This window comes from Anas platyrhynchos, chromosome 1 (genome assembly GCF_047663525.1).
Source record: "Anas platyrhynchos isolate ZD024472 breed Pekin duck chromosome 1, IASCAAS_PekinDuck_T2T, whole genome shotgun sequence".
NCBI classification, from domain to species: Eukaryota; Metazoa; Chordata; class Aves; order Anseriformes; family Anatidae; genus Anas; species Anas platyrhynchos.
The window spans coordinates 58,662,986-58,682,446 of record NC_092587.1 but is presented as its reverse complement, the minus strand read 5'-3'; the positions used below and the strand labels follow the sequence as shown (position 1 = coordinate 58,682,446).

Here is a 19,461-nt window from a genome sequence, read left to right as displayed (position 1 = left end):
AAACCTGGTTAATCTGCAAGAACTCTGTAATCAAATGTTCTATAAATTAAATTACCTGTATCTGAGGAAATGCACGATTGGAGAAAAGAGCTGGCCGCTAAGGCTTTGATTTGTGTGAACTATTAGTCATTGCTTCAACATTTTCTTAATCCCTGTGGAGTGTTTTTATTTTGGTTGTGTTAACATTGACATACAGTCATATTTATTAACAAGTACATGCTGTTCATGCAGGATTGGAAACTTGTGGTAATGTATGCAATATATATATTTAAAAATTATTTAATTTGTGATTAAGTTTATATACAGATGGATTTTTAAATTGTTTCTTAGCCATGTTGCCAAATCTATAAATTGCTGTGGCCTCTGTATCTCATTATCAGACAGCAAGAATTAAAATACGTTTATTATTGTTGGGTGAATATTTTTTCACTGAAATCTCCATACGTTTCTCAAGTACTATGAACGACAATGTGGGTTTAAAAATTATTGGCTGTGAATATTTGAATATAAAATAGAGAATTTTGTGTGAAAGGTATTACTTTAGGGGTTGTGAACTTACAGAATGTGTACTTAGATAATAGGACAGCTACTGTGCCAGAGTAACACTATAACATATATGTAACAATATAAGAATATGGGAAATCAGAGTGAAGATAAGATAGGGAAAGCAGCCCAGGAAACTGTTTCACACTGTAGCCAAACTGAATGTCCAGGGAAAAACACTAGAAGAAGGCAATATTTAGTGAAACTTTCCTACCCTTGATTTTTTTATAATTCAGGGACTTCCTGAGCCAGAGGCTTTTCTGTGTGTGTCTTATTTGCATTTGTAGTGGTTAGGCTGTCCACAAGCCTCCCAGAACCATGAGTCTACTAGCAGAATATCTGTGGGTGAAACATTACCCACAACAAAAGAAAGAAGACAGAATTATGGAGTACTTGAGCCAAATGGAGATACCCAAGCACTTGTGCCAGATGGGATACATACAAGGGAGTTATGTGGTATTGTTGTGAGGTTGCTCTCCATCATATTAGAAAGGTCATGACAGTTGTGGGAGACATTTGATGACTGAAAAAAAAAAAGCAAATATTGCACCCATCTGAGACAACCAAGACCTGGGGAGCTCAGGTTGGCGTCACTCCCAGGGAAAGTTACAGAAAAAATCTTGGAAGCTGTTTTCATGCACATGAAGGATATGAAGATGACTGGGAACAGGTAGCATTTATCAAGGCAACCTGATTGCTTTAATATTGCCATAAACTTAGTGTTCTTACAGTTTACCCCTTTTCTGTCTAGGCAAATTTGAATAGCATGGGCCCTGGAAACAGATAGCAGCAGGATTACACATACGGTCCCCCTCCACCACTGACTGGCCAGTTTTCCTACTTTCTTTCTCTCTCTGTCTCTCCCCCTATCCCTCTCTTTTTAAGTTAGTAGTGTGCATATATGAACTTATATGAATATCCCTCTCATTCCATGACAGCTTAGTGTTTATAAAATCTTTTGAGGCAGGACCTCATTTACAAGTATTTTTTAAATCCAAGATCACTCTGCATGCTTGTTCTTTCTTCTACAGAACTCCCAGCAGATTTGAGGCATAACTTCACAACAATCATCTTCCTTTTTCTGCAAGATGCCATATAATATTTATTCACATACCTCCAGATTACATTCTTGAGAACAGCTGAACTGACAGAGATATAAGGCATACTTTAGTACCCCCTTGGAAATCTTTGAAAGATTCAGTATATGTTACCTAGTTCTCATATATCAAGGAGCTTTTGAATAAGTGGCTATGTACATGTGTTCAGATACCATTTTTTTCCTGTTCATTCATGACCTTTCATTTTTCCTATAGATTCCATAATTCCTTCTGGTGACACTTTATTTTTTCAAGGCTCTTGAGCCACCATTTAACTTTCTATGTCAGTTCTATCTTGGTAGTGAAGCCTGCTCATTCTGTTAGGTGTGTCCTGGTTTTGGTGTATTTTGAGAATTGAAATGTCAGAGATGTCAGAGAAGAAAAAAGAAAACTAAATTACTGCAAAATCTATGTGGTGGAGGAATTTTCAAGACATTTTTTATTAACCATAATCCTTTATTAGACCTCACAGAGGTGTAAGCTATACATACAAATACATTAGAAAGATACCCTCTTAACAGTAATGCTTCACATTTTGGACCTGATACCAAGAGGGCTGCAAACATTTCAGTACATTCTACAAACCAAAGGGTGCATTAGCCTTTATGTATACAGAGTGACAAAGCCCTTTACTGAAATCAAAGTAGATAAAAGTGAAAATCAGTCAACTACCTCTTCCAACCTTTACCTACCATAAAAGCATATAAAAGCCTTTAAAAGCATGAATACACTATTATTTATGGAGCAGAGTTTAGTGTTGTAGACAGCTTGTAGAGAGAGGGGAAGAGAGTCATCAAGATGGCATTACATGAACTGCAAACTAGCAAAAATTCTTGATAATTTTTTATATTTGTACATATTAGGAGCTCTGTTTTTTTGATTTATTGGTCATTACTAGAAAAGCTTTTAAGTGCTAAATGGGGAGAATAGCGCAACAAAGACATTGTTGAGGTATTTGGGGGATTCTGCAACACAATGATGTTACATACACAGTATGAAATATTATTTGTCATCAAGTAGTGACATTGTATTATGAGTAAGCACAAGAAAATAAAAAAGAAAGAATAAATCCAGTTAGAACTTTAATAGAGAGTTTAAATTGGTTTTAGTTAATGAACACTTAACACTTGTCACTGTTTGGTGATAATGACTTGAAATGTTAATAGTAGCATTATTCAGTAGTGAAATCAGAAATTCATGTATCCACATTCATGCTTGCATCATGGAAACCCCAGTTTTAGTCAGGATACCAGCTGAAGCCCAACAGTGAAGAAAGTGGGGATAGTTAGTATTTCTATTTGGAAGGGTTACGTCCAGAAAAATAAGTACTATAGTTCATTTAGCACTTTTGCATGTCTTATGCAAATAATTTGGTAGGAGAAAAAGCCCATGTATGATATCATTATCAGCAGCAGGTGGTGCTGCTTCTTCTAGTTTAATTGTTTCCTAAAATCCTGAGGATTGATAAACATGTTTAATATTCAACCCAAAGATTTCAAGCATTATGAAACTAAAATGGCACAATCACATTCTGATAAAAGCAACATGAAATATCAGACTACAGATAAAGTCGTTCAGAATATTATGAAGTATCAGTATGCTTTCAGTGGAGCACTTTATGACTGTTGTTTGGTGAGACAATTTAATCAGGCAACTATTATGATTATACAACTTTAACAATATATATTTTTTCATCTTGCACTGGATTTCTATAGAATTCATTCAAACTAATTCTGTAGAAATGTTTATGAATCAAAAGGTAAGTTTTATCTACCGTATCATGCAGTGTAGCTTGCATGTGCTTTATTATATTCAAACTTGTCTCTAAGTGGAAATAGTGAAGAGTATTATATTTCTTATATAGTATTTATTTCAAGTTGATTTGAAATTCTAATCTAAAATTTAAAAAATAATAATAAAAAAGGAAAACAAAAAAAAAAAAAGTGGAATTCATCCTGTGCATGAAATAAGGCCATTGTGCCTTACATTGATAGCACTTTAGTCTACTGGTCTTGGATTCTTTGCCTTTGATCATTACTGAAGTGGACTTTTTCATACCACAAAATTGGTTAATGACAATAAACCAGGAAAAATGGAACATTCATTTGATTTTAAAATGTACAAAGTTACATATTTCACTACAAAACACAAATTTCATGAAATCAATTGTAATTATAGTTATCTGGTTAAACCTTTCTTTAATACAAGAGAGCATGAAGCATGATCCTATTTACCAAGATAGAAGGCAGTTGTTTTTGTTCATCAGGTATTTTGTTGTTGCTTCTCAAGCAATGAGATGGTAGTAACGAATGTAAAATACAGTAAGGTAGAATGTCTTTGATTTAATTAAAAAAATGGTTCATACCTTTAAAAGGTGAAAAACTAAAATAAAATATCAACCAACCATATTTATGCTGCTTCTTAAGAACATGTATCAAGTGTGAATGTAAATATTGTAAATGGGTGTATATAATATTTGTTTGTGGGAAAGAATACTTAGCAGCAGAAGTATGTTCATGATTTTATGACTATTGTGAGCCAAGGTGGCAAAATAAAAAGTTATTGAAGAGATATCAAAATAGTTACAAAAATTTGAATACAGGAATTTACAGTACTAAGTCTTTTCCACTTCTCAAATATTTAAGGGTAATACAGGGAGACATGTTCTACTTACAAAGAGTATCTAATTGACAACTAAATAATTGAAGTCATGTTATTAAATGTCAGAAATCTTCATTCTACTCTGTTTGTATTACCCATTATTATTACTTTGAAGGGATGCTTATACTTCAATAATCTCACTTAACAGAAGTGAGATTTCATTCTTGAGAAGAATGAAATAAAATTCCTAAGTCTATATTTTCAAAATAAAGTACTCAGAGTTTGTATTTTACATCCATACTCAAACAGATTAATAGATTTGCATGATGACAGCAGAGAAGTGTCTTAAAATCAGGTGTGAAAAACAAATATAGGATCTAACTTGTGACACCCATATTACGCAATGTTCTTCTCTTCTAAAATTAGATTCCAATTGGATTATTGAATATAATCCATAAGTAATGTGTGAAAAACAATAAATTCAACTTCTGCATGAGAGGAAAAAGAGGAAAAGCATAATAGACATGCACACACACATGCACATACACATACATTATAACAATTTATATATATATACATATATATAAATATACATATATATATATACACACATACACACACATATTATGCAACTAATGTAAGATTTCCTAATGTAATATAAGCATCAGAGAGGTCCTTCTTGTTTTGGTCTCTGCTAGACTGGTATCTCTTTACTGTACTATATGTAATCAAGTTTCAGATATTCTTATAACACCCTTCATGTAAAAAAAAAAAAAAAAAAAAAAAAAAAGGATTTATATATCAGATACTGTGCGTTTGGACAGTTTAAGTCCAGTAGAATATTACAATGCCGTGACAAGCAAAATGTATAGTGTAAGTTTAGAATGAGTAAAAGCTTTGTGTTAATGACTTTTTTCCTCTTTTAAAACTGAATCTTAATCCAGTTACTTTTTGTAATGCTACTTCCACACATGAATTGGATAATTAGTAATCTCATGAAGGCAAATTCTTTATTTTTCGTGGATTGTACCCAAGTGGAAAAATCTTAATCACTTGAAGGCCTCATCTCCTCCTCCTTACCCCTGCCCCCCAAAATCAAAACAAAGTGAAGCAAAGCAAAACACCCCCCCTAAACAAACAGACAAACAATAAAACTTATTTTGCAATAATGTTTTAACAAGATTTGCTGGGGGAGGGGGAGGGAGGAATTAATGTTGTTTTTGTATAGAAGTTTGGCATTTGGAAGACTTGCTTTTACTGAACAGTATCCTTAAAAGAGGGACCAGTATAGGTTGAGTCCCCAAATAAATTATTAGTATTCCTTTTCAGACTAAAAATAAAACATTTTAAATATATTGATTATACCTTCATCAGAACATCAGTATTCTATCTAGCCTATAGGTTCCAAGAATCTCTATTTGGGCTTAACTTACTATCATTTAAAACAAAACAAAACAAAACAATGAAATGTGTAATTTTGCACATTAAGATGTTCATAGTGACCACATAAACTTAAAAAAAAAAAAAAAAATAAAATTCACAGACTGTTAGCCATATATTTCAACTTTTTCTCACAATTTGAAACTGGTGAGAATTAAAAATAACATCAGTTTCACGTTAGGAACATTTTGTTCTTCATTCTTTGTCAACATCAAATGCATTTCTTTGTCCTATTTTTTTTTAAGAATATTTACTTTTGGGGGCATGCCATGAATGAGAAGGTAATCAAGTATAAAGAAAAACTTGTGCTCAATGAAAATCTTCACTGTATCATGCCACTGACTTTAAGCCAAACTCAACACTGATTTCAGTCTAGAGTGTGGCTTAAAAATCTTTGGTACAATACAGGATATCCAGTAGTCTGAACAGGCTTTCATTCATATCCATTGTTCCCTGACTTTAAATGCTTTTCTTCATCTGTATTTCAGACTTGGAGTAAAGATTCAGAACTGCATTTCAAGTCTATGAATTTTTGTGGCATTTTGACTTTGTGGCATTATTCCTGCCCCATCTCCATTAAGATTTCTTTGCCATTTTCAAGTGATAAAAAGTTGAAAAGTTATGGCTAGTTGTATTTCTATTTTAATAACCATATCTATATAATTGTAATTTTCATACATTAAAAAAATATTTATGCTTTCTTTTATATTTTAGTCAAGTACTTTCTTAAACAAAACAATAGCACCACTTTGGCATTTTTGGCCAAATCAGTAAAAGGTAAAGCAAATATGCATACGCTTTTCTGAACTTGTCTTATCATGCACTTGCTTGTTAAAACAGAGCCGAGAAGACACGGTGCTTGCTTGGCCTAAAGTCTTCCTTAATCAACATCCTTGATGCTAACTCAAAAAGCAGTTTATGGCGCAACTGGAAACTACTTATGAATGGAATTTACTTCTGTAAAGAAAGCTTACCACTAATTTACTTGTTTATCTCAGAAAAGGTATTGGGAATGTAATCTGTCTCAGAAAAAATATAGCTACTTTACTGTATGTACAGGGACCAAAAGCAGTATCCCATTATTTGATTTTCTTTTCTTTCATTAAATGGTACAAATCAGACTCATACAAGTCTTTCACACATGTGTACGTGTACATTTACAGGAGAATATAGAATTTATTCACTTGCCATTGAAACACTTAGTGATTAATTATGGTTACTATGGAGACAAGGCTCATATTTTGCTATCTTGATGAAAAATATACATTAACTTCAGTGGGTTTAGATGTGAAGTCCATTTTGATCTAACTGAAAATAATGAAGCTTAATTCACTTTTTTTTTTTTTTTTTAACTTCTGCACATTAGCAACATTCTGTGTAATAATTGGAGTTTTATGTCAATTCTAGAATGCAAAAATCTGTGACTTCCGTCATGTTTTACATGACATGGAAGGATGGCCAGTGGGATTTTCTTTATCACTTAAGTGATTTATGAGAATAAATTGTATCCAGTGGGAGCCCTGTTCCTAAATAACTGGAGTGCTTTTGAAAATCCAGCTGAACCCATCAATTTCTCTAATTAAGAAGTTTTTCAAGTCAGGCTACTTGTACATTTGGGAGGGAGATGTTTTGGCTCATATTTCAACTTCTTTAAGTAGAGGATTTATTGAGATTATTAAGATCATGCAGCCCTGTTCTTTCACACTGATTGGTATATCATGTGCTCACTGCCATATGACTGGAGAATTCTCATGCAAGTATGCATTTTCCATCTATGCATTCTCACCTCTACTGTGGTAGATTTAGTCTCCATTTTGTGATTTTTTATTTTTTATCTTCTAGCAATGCCAAGTGTTGGTTTTGAAGTTTCATTTGAAGCTATTCATTATTTGCTGTTGTTTCCTTCAATAATTGTAATTTGTTTAGATGGTTGTCAAATTCTGATGTCAGGTATTGCTATGAAAGACATTCTCAATGGAGATACATGATGGCATGAATGTGATTGCATGAATCTCAGGATGAGAACAAAATTTGGGTTAATTTACAGGAATTATATGGCAAATAGCTATAGCTATTCAGAAAATCTTCTTAACATTGCATAAGCAAAAAGTTACGTATGAAGAAATTTTCCACCACAGAGATCTGAAAATTGCTTTTTGTGCTCATGGCTTTCCTCCCTCCTCCTCATAGAACTTCAGAACAGGTAGGGACAGAAGGAGTCAAGGTACACAAAATGGAAGTATGTATTATGTTTGTGACTTCAAAATAATGTGTTATTCTTAGAATGCGTTTAAGAATTCTTAACAGCTATTGAAATTAAAACCACTTCCCTCTCCATCCCTCCCACCAAAAAAAAAATGTCTGTTAAGAGCTGTGATAGGTATCAGAATTGTTACCTCCTTGTATTGAATTGGTAGTAAATAATTTAGGTTACCTTTCCCACCTACTTCTCTGTACCTTCTTCCTTTTTTCAACATACCTATCTCAGTCAGTGACAGCTGTGGCAGATTCTTTTTATTCATTTACTGTTCTGCTTTTACAATGTGATAGCAGCCTATTGTGCATATAAACATGCATTTCACAGAAAGTAGAGGGCTTAAAGAATTACACAGGAATACATTGCACTTTTCTTGGAAAAAATATGAAACCCAGATTTCCTAAGGGAATAAAATGGGAACAAGCAAATAATTTGTTAGACTTTTAAGACCTAAATTTTCTATGTTTCACAAGAAACTATTAAAGAGCTGTAAAACATACAACCTACAGAAATTCTTCTCATTTGTATTTTAATCAATTCAGTCATCTACTCCCTTGCATGTAGTAGAAGGTTAGGCAAGTTTGAGCCTTTGAAGAGAAATATTGCCTTTACAGATCTGATCTAACATCTCCCTAATTGCTTCCTTTATACATTATTCTCTATGCCTTCTTTAGAGCTGACAAAGGGATTCTTCTTCCCTTGTCTGAGCTTGCTTGCGTGCAGGGTGGTGAGATGGAAGAAGTCATGTGGAGCCATGCACAGGATGGAGCCATGCATTCTTCCCTGCCTCCTCTTCCTTTCTCACATACAGATTTTTGTTGTTCACCCTGGAACACTTTTGGCTATCTATCCACCTTTATTGCATGGCTAATCTAGCTATGAATTGATTTACAAAAGTGGGGCATAGGAAACAGTACTATTCAAGTTAGAAACAGTGCATTACATACCAAGGTTTTATGACAGAGATTATCTGGAAATATGTATGTGTCTCCTGTAAGAATGCATGAAATGCTAGCTTAAGTAGCAGTCTGAAGGACGTTATGGTTCATGTCTTCTTGAAGACTTTCAACACTAATTTTGTGATTAGATTAGCTTTTTCTGATTTACAGAGAGATGCAGTGGCCTAATTAACAGTCAATTCAGTCACATCAGATTTTGGGAAGAACTGAAATGGTAAAGAACATGATTAACCTTCTGTTACTTTTGAAGAGAATGCTGGTATTTGAGAAAGATTTAGGCCCTGGCACACTACACTTTGAAGTCATTTGAGGACTGTTTTATCATCTTCTCTGACCCTAGTCATCTATAATTCTGTTCATATAACTGTAAGAGAAAACACTACCATTTAAACATCTAAAAGGAAAAAAGCAAAATATCTTTTTTTCTTTTTTTTTTTTCTTTTTTTTTTTTTTTTAGGACGGGAAAGTTATTTTCATATTGGAATCTAAAGCCGTTTTAGTTCATTTAAATGAATATTCTTAAAACTATTTTTTTTTTTTTATTCTTTGGCTTCATATTTCCATATTTGCTTTTACCTATTACCGTTTTGGCCAGACCCTTTCATATAACAAACTATAAAATAGCACCGTTGTACTATAAAACAGAGATTTTTACATACTGTTTGATATATGTGTATTACTGATATGCTAAATTTTACATACTGCATTATATGGAGGAAGAAAGAAGTTACCTATACTGTTGCAAATAATTACCTGGAAGAATCATTAATGGTTTGAGAGCCTATGTATGCTTTAACTGCTTTTAAAATCTTTTGTCTCACAAATTGCAATTAACTGCATCTTTGCAAGAGAAAGAAAAATAAAACTGTATTAAAACAAATGTATTTATAACCCATATTCTGTCAAAATGCCACAGATGGAATTAATGGATGTTTAAAACTGTATATGTTACCTTACTGCTGCTGTTACTGGGAATGTCAAACTGTGCAAATATGAAGGGGTAGACAAACAATGTTATCAGACACTGTAAAACAAACAGCCTGTTGCTTGTATAGAAGTGCAAATAAAAAAAACACCACTTAGACAAGGCTGATGAATGACTCCAGCAGCCAGTGTTCATAGGTTAATTTAGTGCAATTGGATCCATCAAAGGCCCATAAATTTGTAGGCTTTTGAGGGGCACAGGACTTTAAGAGATTTTGTGCAGGACATTTAAAACAGGTTAACAAACAGTAATATATCAACCACAGAATATGTTAGCTCTGGGCTGGTTAAAATGTTCTGTTCTCTAAAAGACTTAATATTGGAATGTTTAGTTGCATTGTTCACTGGGAGAATGCCCATTGGTTGAGATTGCATCAAGCTTTTTAACCATAGTTTGTTTTTTTTTTTTAAGTCTTCTGATGTTTAACAAATAATTTATTTACAGCAAAGTATCCTGCAGATGGCACATTCATTCTTCATTCTTGTGGATGGCATGTTCTTACATTCTGTAGTTTCTGTTTCCTGTGTTCCCTCTACTTGTATTCTTCAAATGCACTTCCTGAAGATGTAAAAGAAAAGAAAAAAAAATTATTCCAGATGGGTTTAAATTTTCCGTATTCTGAATGACCACACAACATAGATTAGTGAGAAAACAGTTATCCTGGTTATCCTGAATGCAATGCTGGAGTTATTAGAGCCCTTCTGCCAGTTCACAGAGAACTTGACTATACAAAATTTCTGTACTCTCATTTCCCCATTCTTCTAGGCATAAACATCTTGATTGGTGTCATTGTTGATTTGAGTAGTTACAACATTAACTATATTTTGCATAGTAAGGGTATACAGAGAAACCTTACCATATCGAAACTGTTACTTTGGAGCATTTTGGAAGAGGAAATCTCTTCATACTGGAATCTGGATGGGCTTAGATATGCAGTAGGTACCAAAAATTTTCTTTCTTTTAGAACAACGATATTTGAAAAAGGAGGATGCATAGGGGCCAGGGAAGTTTAAATTTGCAACTACAGGATTTATGGATCCTCCTGGGCTTTGGTACCTAGTGAGTAGAGGTTTTCAAAATTGCTGAGTGGGACTGTTACCTACATGTTGCATAAGCTGCGTATTAGATGTGTAAGGTTTCTGTTGGATAAGGCCTTCAGTGGGGTAAAAAGTGTGGGTTCACTGCAGGATCTGCAGCCAAATCAGTTGTATTTTCATAACCAGAGTGATGTGTCAGGCAAATCAAGAGGGCTTTGGAATGAACAATGCCCTCATTTCACTCTTTCCATACACAGGCCAGGTTCCAGAAACACTAAACGATATACATCTTTAGGTTTGATTTTCTCATTTACCATGCTGGTAAATATTAGCTGGACTCAAATCTTTTCCCATTATGTACCAGACTAGAGGCAGAATTAGCAAGTGACTCTCCATATTTATAGTCCTCATCAGAAGTAAAATTTTTGGTTAACAGAAATTATTAAAAGTCTGTTGTCCTTAAAAATAAATAAATAAATAAATAAAAAGACATACATAAAAAATCTCCCTGAGAAAGGCTTCTGTTGCTCTACCACTGTATTGTCTTCTATTTTAGCTGTAGAAAAAGAAATGTAATCTCCTCTAAACTTTTAAAAGTATTGGAAATATTATCTGCTTTTCCAATAGACAGAAGGAAGATGGGAGCTGATTTGGTGTATTATGGTAGCTTGTTTTTGTTGTTTTTTAATGATTCCTATATACAATATTCTATATACAAGTTTTCCATTGGCTTGTGGTGTCTATTAAACTTAAAATAAATCATAAACTGACAAAGGATCACAAAACTTAAGCTCGCATACAGCTTCTTGATTGTCACTGGCTTTAAATAGTGTTCTGATGGGTATGAGTTAAATTACTATTTTTAGAATATAAAGCCAAACCAAACTAAACCAACAAAACCAACAAGCACTATATTAATCATACCACCACCAAGTCATAACATTGAGCCAAACTAAAAATTATCATCACTGACAAGCCAAATCTGTTAATAATAAAGTATTCATAACGAAGAAATTTCTTTGTTGGAAATCTGTTATTGTAGATGTTCTTATCCCAAAATCCAACACTAAATGAGAAAGAGATGAATCATCTAGTCACTATTTCTGTGATAGTTCAATAGGATATGGGCTTGGGCTTGTCTTCATCAAATTTTACTTCTAGCATTATGGAATAATTTTCTTAGGATGGGTTGAATATAGAAACAAAAACTTCAACAGAACTCTGCTTATCCAAAAATTATCATTATTATCACCCCTCCTCCCCCCTCCCACACACAAACACACACACACACACATGTTGTTTGATCACTTGTTTCTCTTCCAGTTTTTCTAAAACTACCCTTCTGTCTTTAGTTTTCCCTAATTTGTACCTTAGCTTTCACCTTGAAGCACTCATTCTGGATGAACCCTTCAATTTTCACTGATTTTCATTTAAAGCATCATTGCAGCACTTTTAATGAGTCTTACACTGCTAAGGATCCTGCCTTATGCTACAATGGTTTGTTTAACATTTTTTTCAATGATCTATGTGACAGGATCAAGTGCAACCTCGGTAAGTTTGCCGACAACACCAAGGTGGGTAGAAATGTTGATCTGTTTGAGGGTAGGAAGTCTCTGCAGAGGGATCTGGATAGGCTGGATAAATTGGTCAAGCCTATTGGCATGACATTAAACTAGAGTAAGTGCTGAGTACTGCGTGAGTGACTGGAAAGCTGCTCAGCAGAAAAGGACTTGGGGGTGCTGGTCGATGGCCACCTGATCATGAGGCAGCAGTGTGCTGAGGTGGCCAGGAAGGCCAGTGGTTCCTGGCCTGCAACAGCAATAGCATGGCCAGCAAGACTAGGGAGGTGTTTGTCCCCCTGAACTTGCCACTGGTGAGACTGCACTTCAGATAATGTCTTCAGTTTTGTGCCCCTCACCACAAGAAGGATACTGGCTTGCTCGAGCATATGCAGAGAAGAGCAACAAAGCTGGTGAAGGGACTAGAAAACAGGAGTTGTGAGGGGTGGCTGAGGGAGCTGGAGCTGCTTAGAGAAGCAAAGGATGACGGGAGAGCCCATCATTCTCTACAACTACCCGAAAAGAGGCTGCAGCAAGGAGGTGTCTGTCTATTTTCTCAGGTGACAAGTGAGAGGATGTGGGGAAATGGCCTCAAATTGTGCAAGGGGATGTTTAGAATGGATATTAGAAAGAACTTCTTTATGGAGAGGGTGATCAAGCACTGGAAAGGGATGACCAGAAAGGTAGTGGAGTCCCTGTCCCTCAAGGTATATAAGAGATGTATGGATGTGGTACCAAGGGACATAGTTTAGTGATGGGACTCAGTAGGTCAGACTGATGGTTCAACTTGTTGATCTGGGTGGTCTTTTCCAAACGAGATGATTCTATGATTCTAAGTGTTTATCTCATAACAATGCACTAAGAAGATGGTAATTCCTTGACTCATCTGCCTTGTTTTTTCCTCATAGTAACAAAGCAAAATAGAATCATAGAATCATAGAATATCCTGAGTTGGAAGGGACCCTTAAGGATCATCAAGTCCAACTCTTGACATATAGAATAGCCTTATCACTGCTGGCCCTAGGTTCTCCCTTTTGAGGAAACCTCACCAGGATACAGGAAAAGAATTATAAACTACATGCTATTTGAAAAAAGTGATATATTCTTAAAGGCTGCATACTCATGATCTATAAGAAGGAAATTGAGAGCCTTATTATAAAACAACGGCTATTTTGCATTTAAGTGATAAATTCTCTCTGATAATGTTTTCTGACTTCAAAATGGCTTAACCATTGAAATAAAGCAAATACCATGACACAGCAGGGTTTCAGCTCTGGCATGTAGATGGCAAAAGAGCTGTCATAACACACAGGGTAGCTTTGAAATTGAGGGGAGATTGCAGTTTGCTTTTAGAGTAGTTAATCTCCTGGAATCAATGTTTTGATCCATAAATACATAGAAGTGGCACTGTTGGTGGTAGCATTAACATGCATGCAGGAAAGTCCTTTGACACATCTAACATATTTTTTCAAAGTACACAATGTTGAGACTATTGAAAACAAGTGTGAATGCCTGAAACTTGCATTTACTCTGCTATAGAAAATTGTGCCTTATTTCTCTAGTCTTTGAAAAAGTAATTAAAAATAAATTAATGATCATGTCCTCTGGTCTGATATTTAGATCTGGACAAAGACAGTAAGCATGTTAAGATGTCAGTTGCAAAACGTCAACTTTGCATAAGTGTTTGTGAACAGAGAAGTACAGACTTTAAGCCTACCACCTTAAACATGGATTTTTGGAGACAGTGCAGCATTAACATTAGGATAACGACTGCCCCACTAACAATGAAGGTCATTTAACTAAGATGAAGGTTACTGGGAAGCATACAGTATCAATCCTATACTATTAGGATGGACTTTCAAACCTCATATTAGCATTAAAAGATCTCTTGCTTTATTGATAATAGATGCGAGGTATAATGTTTGTAGTTTTGTTTAAGATATGATATCTTAGCAGTGAGCGAAGGTCGATCTGAAAGCTTTTTAGTTTTGTGCGTAGTGTGGTCAATAACAAAATAATAAGACTAAAGTAAGCAATGTGTGGAAATAATTTTCTGAAGTGAAAAAGGCCAAGTTCTGCTTTCAATTTTTTTTTTTTTGAAATTACTGAAGTGAAGAAGCCAACTTCTATCTGCTACACCTAAAGCTTCCCTCGCTGTCTTTGATGTACAGTAGCATGGATGTACAACAAATTAGGATTTGCCATTGTGCATATTTTGGTCTGTAAATGTACCTGTGAGTTGATAGAGAGCCAATTACAGAAGATACTGGCAATCTTAGAAAGAATAATGTGAAATAATGCAATATGCTATTTTCTTAATGACATTTTCATAAAGTAAAAATATTAACATATTTACCCCTCTTTCTCAGTTCTGCTTAGTATTTATTTAAATTTGATGATTGGATAAAATCTGAAAGGATTTTAGCTAGCATCTGATCTTTTGCGAGAAACCAGTTCCTGTTGGTACTTCATTGATAATACATTTATGTGTATTTTCCACAAATAAGGCTTAAAGAAGGATAAGGAATAAAAATTTGAGGAAGACCAAAATTATATCATGAGGTAAGCCTCTTTGGTCTTTTTGCTTAGGTTGCAAGGTAAGGACATGAAATTACCTGAAATTACTTTGTTTTGTTTTGTTTTGTTTTGTTTTGTTTTCTTTCCTTCTTCTTTATTTACTGGATTTAACCAGCCTTTGCAGTATTGACTTCATGTGTTAATTCTCAAAGTATCTTGTAGTCTTATTGGTAAGAACTTTTTGCCACTGGTTTTATGACACTGCTTAATTCCAATTCACAGTCTTCCTTTATATACACAATTATTGTGGAAATAGCTTGATTTCCTTTTCTTGAACAGAGAACAGTTGTTTTTCAAAGCTCTGTTCACCAGTTTTCCAAACTGCTGTTAAAACTCATTTCACTTAAGGATAAATAGACTCAAAAAAAATATTTTTTTTTAGCATTTCTCAGAAAATAGAATAATGAAAGAAAGAAAAGCTAGATGAAACCATGTACATTGAAGATAAAATATTAATTCTCCTTCTTGTTCCTCTTTCACACAGCTTAAAATACGAGACATAAACTTAGTGTAAAAACAGATTAAACCATTACTCTGCCTTCCAGTTCAAAACATGAAAGTTTCTCCCTCTTCCTTACTCACTAGCTGATACAAATACATCAGTATTTGCTCATTAAATGAGATTCTAATCTGAAAATAAGGTCAGCAATTGCTCTCATAGTTTTAGGAGGAAGAAAAAATCTTGATCTATAATGTCCTTTGGTTTTACACCTATTCTCTTTGTTAAAAGTTCAGGAACATCTCTCTTAGTTTTAGAAATGTGCTGACATATGATTAACGTATGTCCTCTTTATGAATGTTTGTTTATATATATAACTAACTGCATATATAACTAACTGCAACAGAGGTAGATTTTTATAATGGATTTGTAATATGCAGTTGATTTCCTATTTTTAACCATTCTGGTGAGATGAATACTTAGTACATATCTAAGTATCTTATTTTTAACACTAACAATTCTAACAAAGCTTTTAAAAGAGAATTCAAGTAATGAGCAAATGAACAAAGCAAGCTTTGGATAAACCGAATTCATGAGTAATCATTTAATGACTGGAAAAGACATCCTGGAAACTGTTTGGATTGTTCAATCAAATGTTCACATTTCCCTTATTCTTTAAAAGAATAAGGAATTACTTGCTGGATTCTGATCCTGCTAAATTTTACTATTTGTTTAAATATGCAAATATTTTCATAAATATTATTTCTATGGAATTTTAACTGTTTGGTTTACTGGGATCTTGTTTTCGAATACTATCATAATTAATGATAAGTTCACCTTATCATTAATAATTAATGATAGCTCACCTTAAAAAAGGTGAACTACTGAATTTCAGTAGCTTTGGTTAGAAGCAAAAGGGATTTTAAAGTGATATTAAATTCTCTGAAATTCAAGGTATTGTGGAGGCTGAAAATAGCTTAATGAAGGTCAATTAAACAAAAAAATAAAATAAAAATAGAGCTGCAGTAAACCAAAAAGCTTTATTTTGAGATTAAAATGTTTTCCTCTGGAAAAATAAATAAATCAATTCTAGCAGTTCCATTGTGAAAAATCTGACTTTTGCTTTTCAAAACATTTTTTTTTTAATTCAATATAATAATGAGACATAGAAAAACTCATGAATATTAGTAATATAAAGCATACAAATCAAATTAAATAAACAAAAGAAAAGAAAAGTCTTTATGGTCTTGGCCTTAGCATTGCAGTGGAATATAAGATAATTCTATTTCCCTTCCCTAAACAGTCCAGAACAGTTGACCTGAACATTTTTAATTTATTATTTTTTGCACTCTGAACACTAAAGTGTAAATCAAGTTAAATCACTTAGCTTTTCTTTAAAAACTTACTGGAGAAACCAATTTCATTACTTCTAGTTCTTACATATTTTATGCCATTTCTGTATTTCTGGACAGCTTCTGTTGTACTGAGGACTCTCAATGATCAGGGCAACATATTCTAGAACACAGAGTATGTTGAATGGAGATTATAGGGATAGAGCCTATTCTGTTTTACCATTGCAGCTCACGTTCAGAAGAGAACCAACAGATATAAACAGCTTACTAAGTCTTAGCCAGCTGTGTTGGTTTTGCATAATTGCTGTTGCAGATATGATTTTTACATCTACATATGATGCCTACTGGAAAAAAAATTATTTTTACATTTTCTCATTGACCAACCATTGTCCAGTTGCCACCAAAAAATAGGAAATAACATCTCTTCTGTTTCAGCTTCAGAGCATTTAAAAGCAGAGCTGCTACTTCACTATGGACTATCATGTTCCCCAGCTTGTATCAGTTGTTAATTTGAAGGCTCAAAATGCATTTCAAATTGCAATATATTTTTTTTTTCATTACACACAGCTGCTGACCCAGGCAGGTTTGGTGACCCCTGTAGGCTACGACTGAAAGAGCATAAAATATTTCTGGGAATAGTGGAGATACTTCTTTTGAAGTAGGGCACACATGCTCTAGTGAGAGTTTGGTATCTTTTAGATAGACGTCTGAGAAGGATGTTTGACTGCTGGGCACTAACAAAAACTACATATTTCTGTAGTTCACAACTTCCTTAAGGCCCATAGTGCTGAAATCCAGCTGGAAAGATAATCTGAGTTATCCCATCTGTTCACTAGAGACTTTGGAGTGGTTAGCCTGTAGCTACAGCATTGTGCTCTGAAGCATACTTCATTTCTCTGTGCAAGCAATTATGCATGTCTGGTGCATTCATTGGCTGCCCCAGTTTAAGGTAATTTTGGTGTAGGCTGACTGTGAAAGAGCAATTAGAGAGATGGTGGAAGCTGGCTATCTAAATTAGGATAGAGTTAAGGTTGGATATGTGCTCTATTGTTTACAGCAGCTGTGGCAATAACAAAGTGCTTCTAAATACTTTATTTTTATTTTTGGTGAATCAGTGAAGCATGTTTTGTGTAATATGTATATTAATTATTTGGTTTTTAGCTTGCAATATACCTATATATTTATTTGTGAATAAAGGTCTTAGAACAGGAGAAATAACAACCCTGTAGAGAAAGAAATATTTTGTTTGTTAGCTACAAACAAACAAAACTCTACACACACAGTCTCTGTAATTGGATTAAATCTGTTTTTTGATGTTGCCCTTACATCAGCAAATAGGCATTTGGGGATTCCCAGGCCACAATAATCATTCAGTGCCTACCCCTCATCACTGAGATTTGTGTGCGTAGTGTAGTACATTTGTTCGTAATGAAATGACTAAAGATCAGCATCAATATGACTTATAAACAGAACAACCCTCCTCTACTGAAATACGCTTACTGAGGTTCTACCAAATTATACATAGGAGGAATGATCTGTTCAGGGACTTAAGAAGCTAGGCTGTCTATAAAAACACTTAAACCAAAGCCAAAATCCATGATTTTTCTATTAAAATGGATTATGAGCAGATGCCAAATAAAAACTACATTGGAAGCATGAAAGGCAAGAAAACCTGATTGTGTACAAAATCAGATGTTCTGTGTGACAGAACATATTATATGGTTCAGTTAATCCTGCCTTAAATGCTATACTGAAATAAGAAAATGCAGAGATCACATACACATATATTATCTTACATATATAATTCTCTATATATTTATAAGATTTATGCCTTATGTATAAGATAATATTCACAGAGAAAATATTCTAAAGCAGAACAAAAAATTGTTCAGCTTGGAAAAATAATTTGTCTTTGGTATTTTGTTGTTGTTGTTGTTAAAATCAGTAAATATCAATGTTATGAATCAGCTAAATATAATATATATATAAATATATAGTTTTATATAACACTGGGGGAGCCTATCCAAAAAAAAGCATGGCATTGTCTTTCTTTAATGGAGGCCTGTACACGGCAAAAAGAAAAATGAAAGAAAAAACAATTATTATTTGAGAATATGTATTAGAGCCTTTTCACATAGTTTTTTAATGCATTGTTTCATTTAACTATATTTTCCTTATTTACCATAAATCTGAATTATACTTCCTCCTACTGCTTCTGTATTTTTTATTTCCTCAATCTAATTTTACCCATGAACAGAGGTTAAGGATTTTTTTTTCCATCAGATTTCTATTATTTTATTGCCAATTTCCCTTCAAGAAGCACTTATAATTTTTCTGCTTCTATTCACCTCTCTCCTTTTCCTGTACATATTCTTCAATAGTTTTCTTTAATGTGAATTTTTCTCTAGTTTTGTTTTCGCTTCCCTTACCTCAAAATTCTGTGTTTCATGTGTGATGCAACATGTTTTATTCAGTCCTTCAACATTTCTCACTTTTTGAGCCTTTAATCTAATTCCTTTTCTTTTATTTTCCTCTGCTCTACATTGCTTTTTAGTGTCCCTTTCACCTCTTGTCTTCTCTCCTTTTCATTTCCTGGATGCTTTTTTCCTGCATCT

At 33.9% G+C, this 19,461-nt stretch overlaps 1 protein-coding gene across 1 annotated transcript in view; it reads right to left on the bottom strand.

The window, feature by feature from the left end:
- Window positions 1-2,711: 2,711 nt before the first annotated feature.
- IGF1 (insulin like growth factor 1) overlaps window positions 2,712-19,461 on the bottom strand; it is a 58,581-nt gene continuing 41,831 nt past the window's right edge. Inside the window, exon 4 of the mRNA XM_005022553.6 lies at window positions 2,712-10,440. Within this exon, the coding sequence (XP_005022610.1) occupies window positions 10,381-10,440 (60 nt within the window). The 3' untranslated portion in view covers window positions 2,712-10,380. The remainder of the gene's footprint in view (window positions 10,441-19,461) is intronic.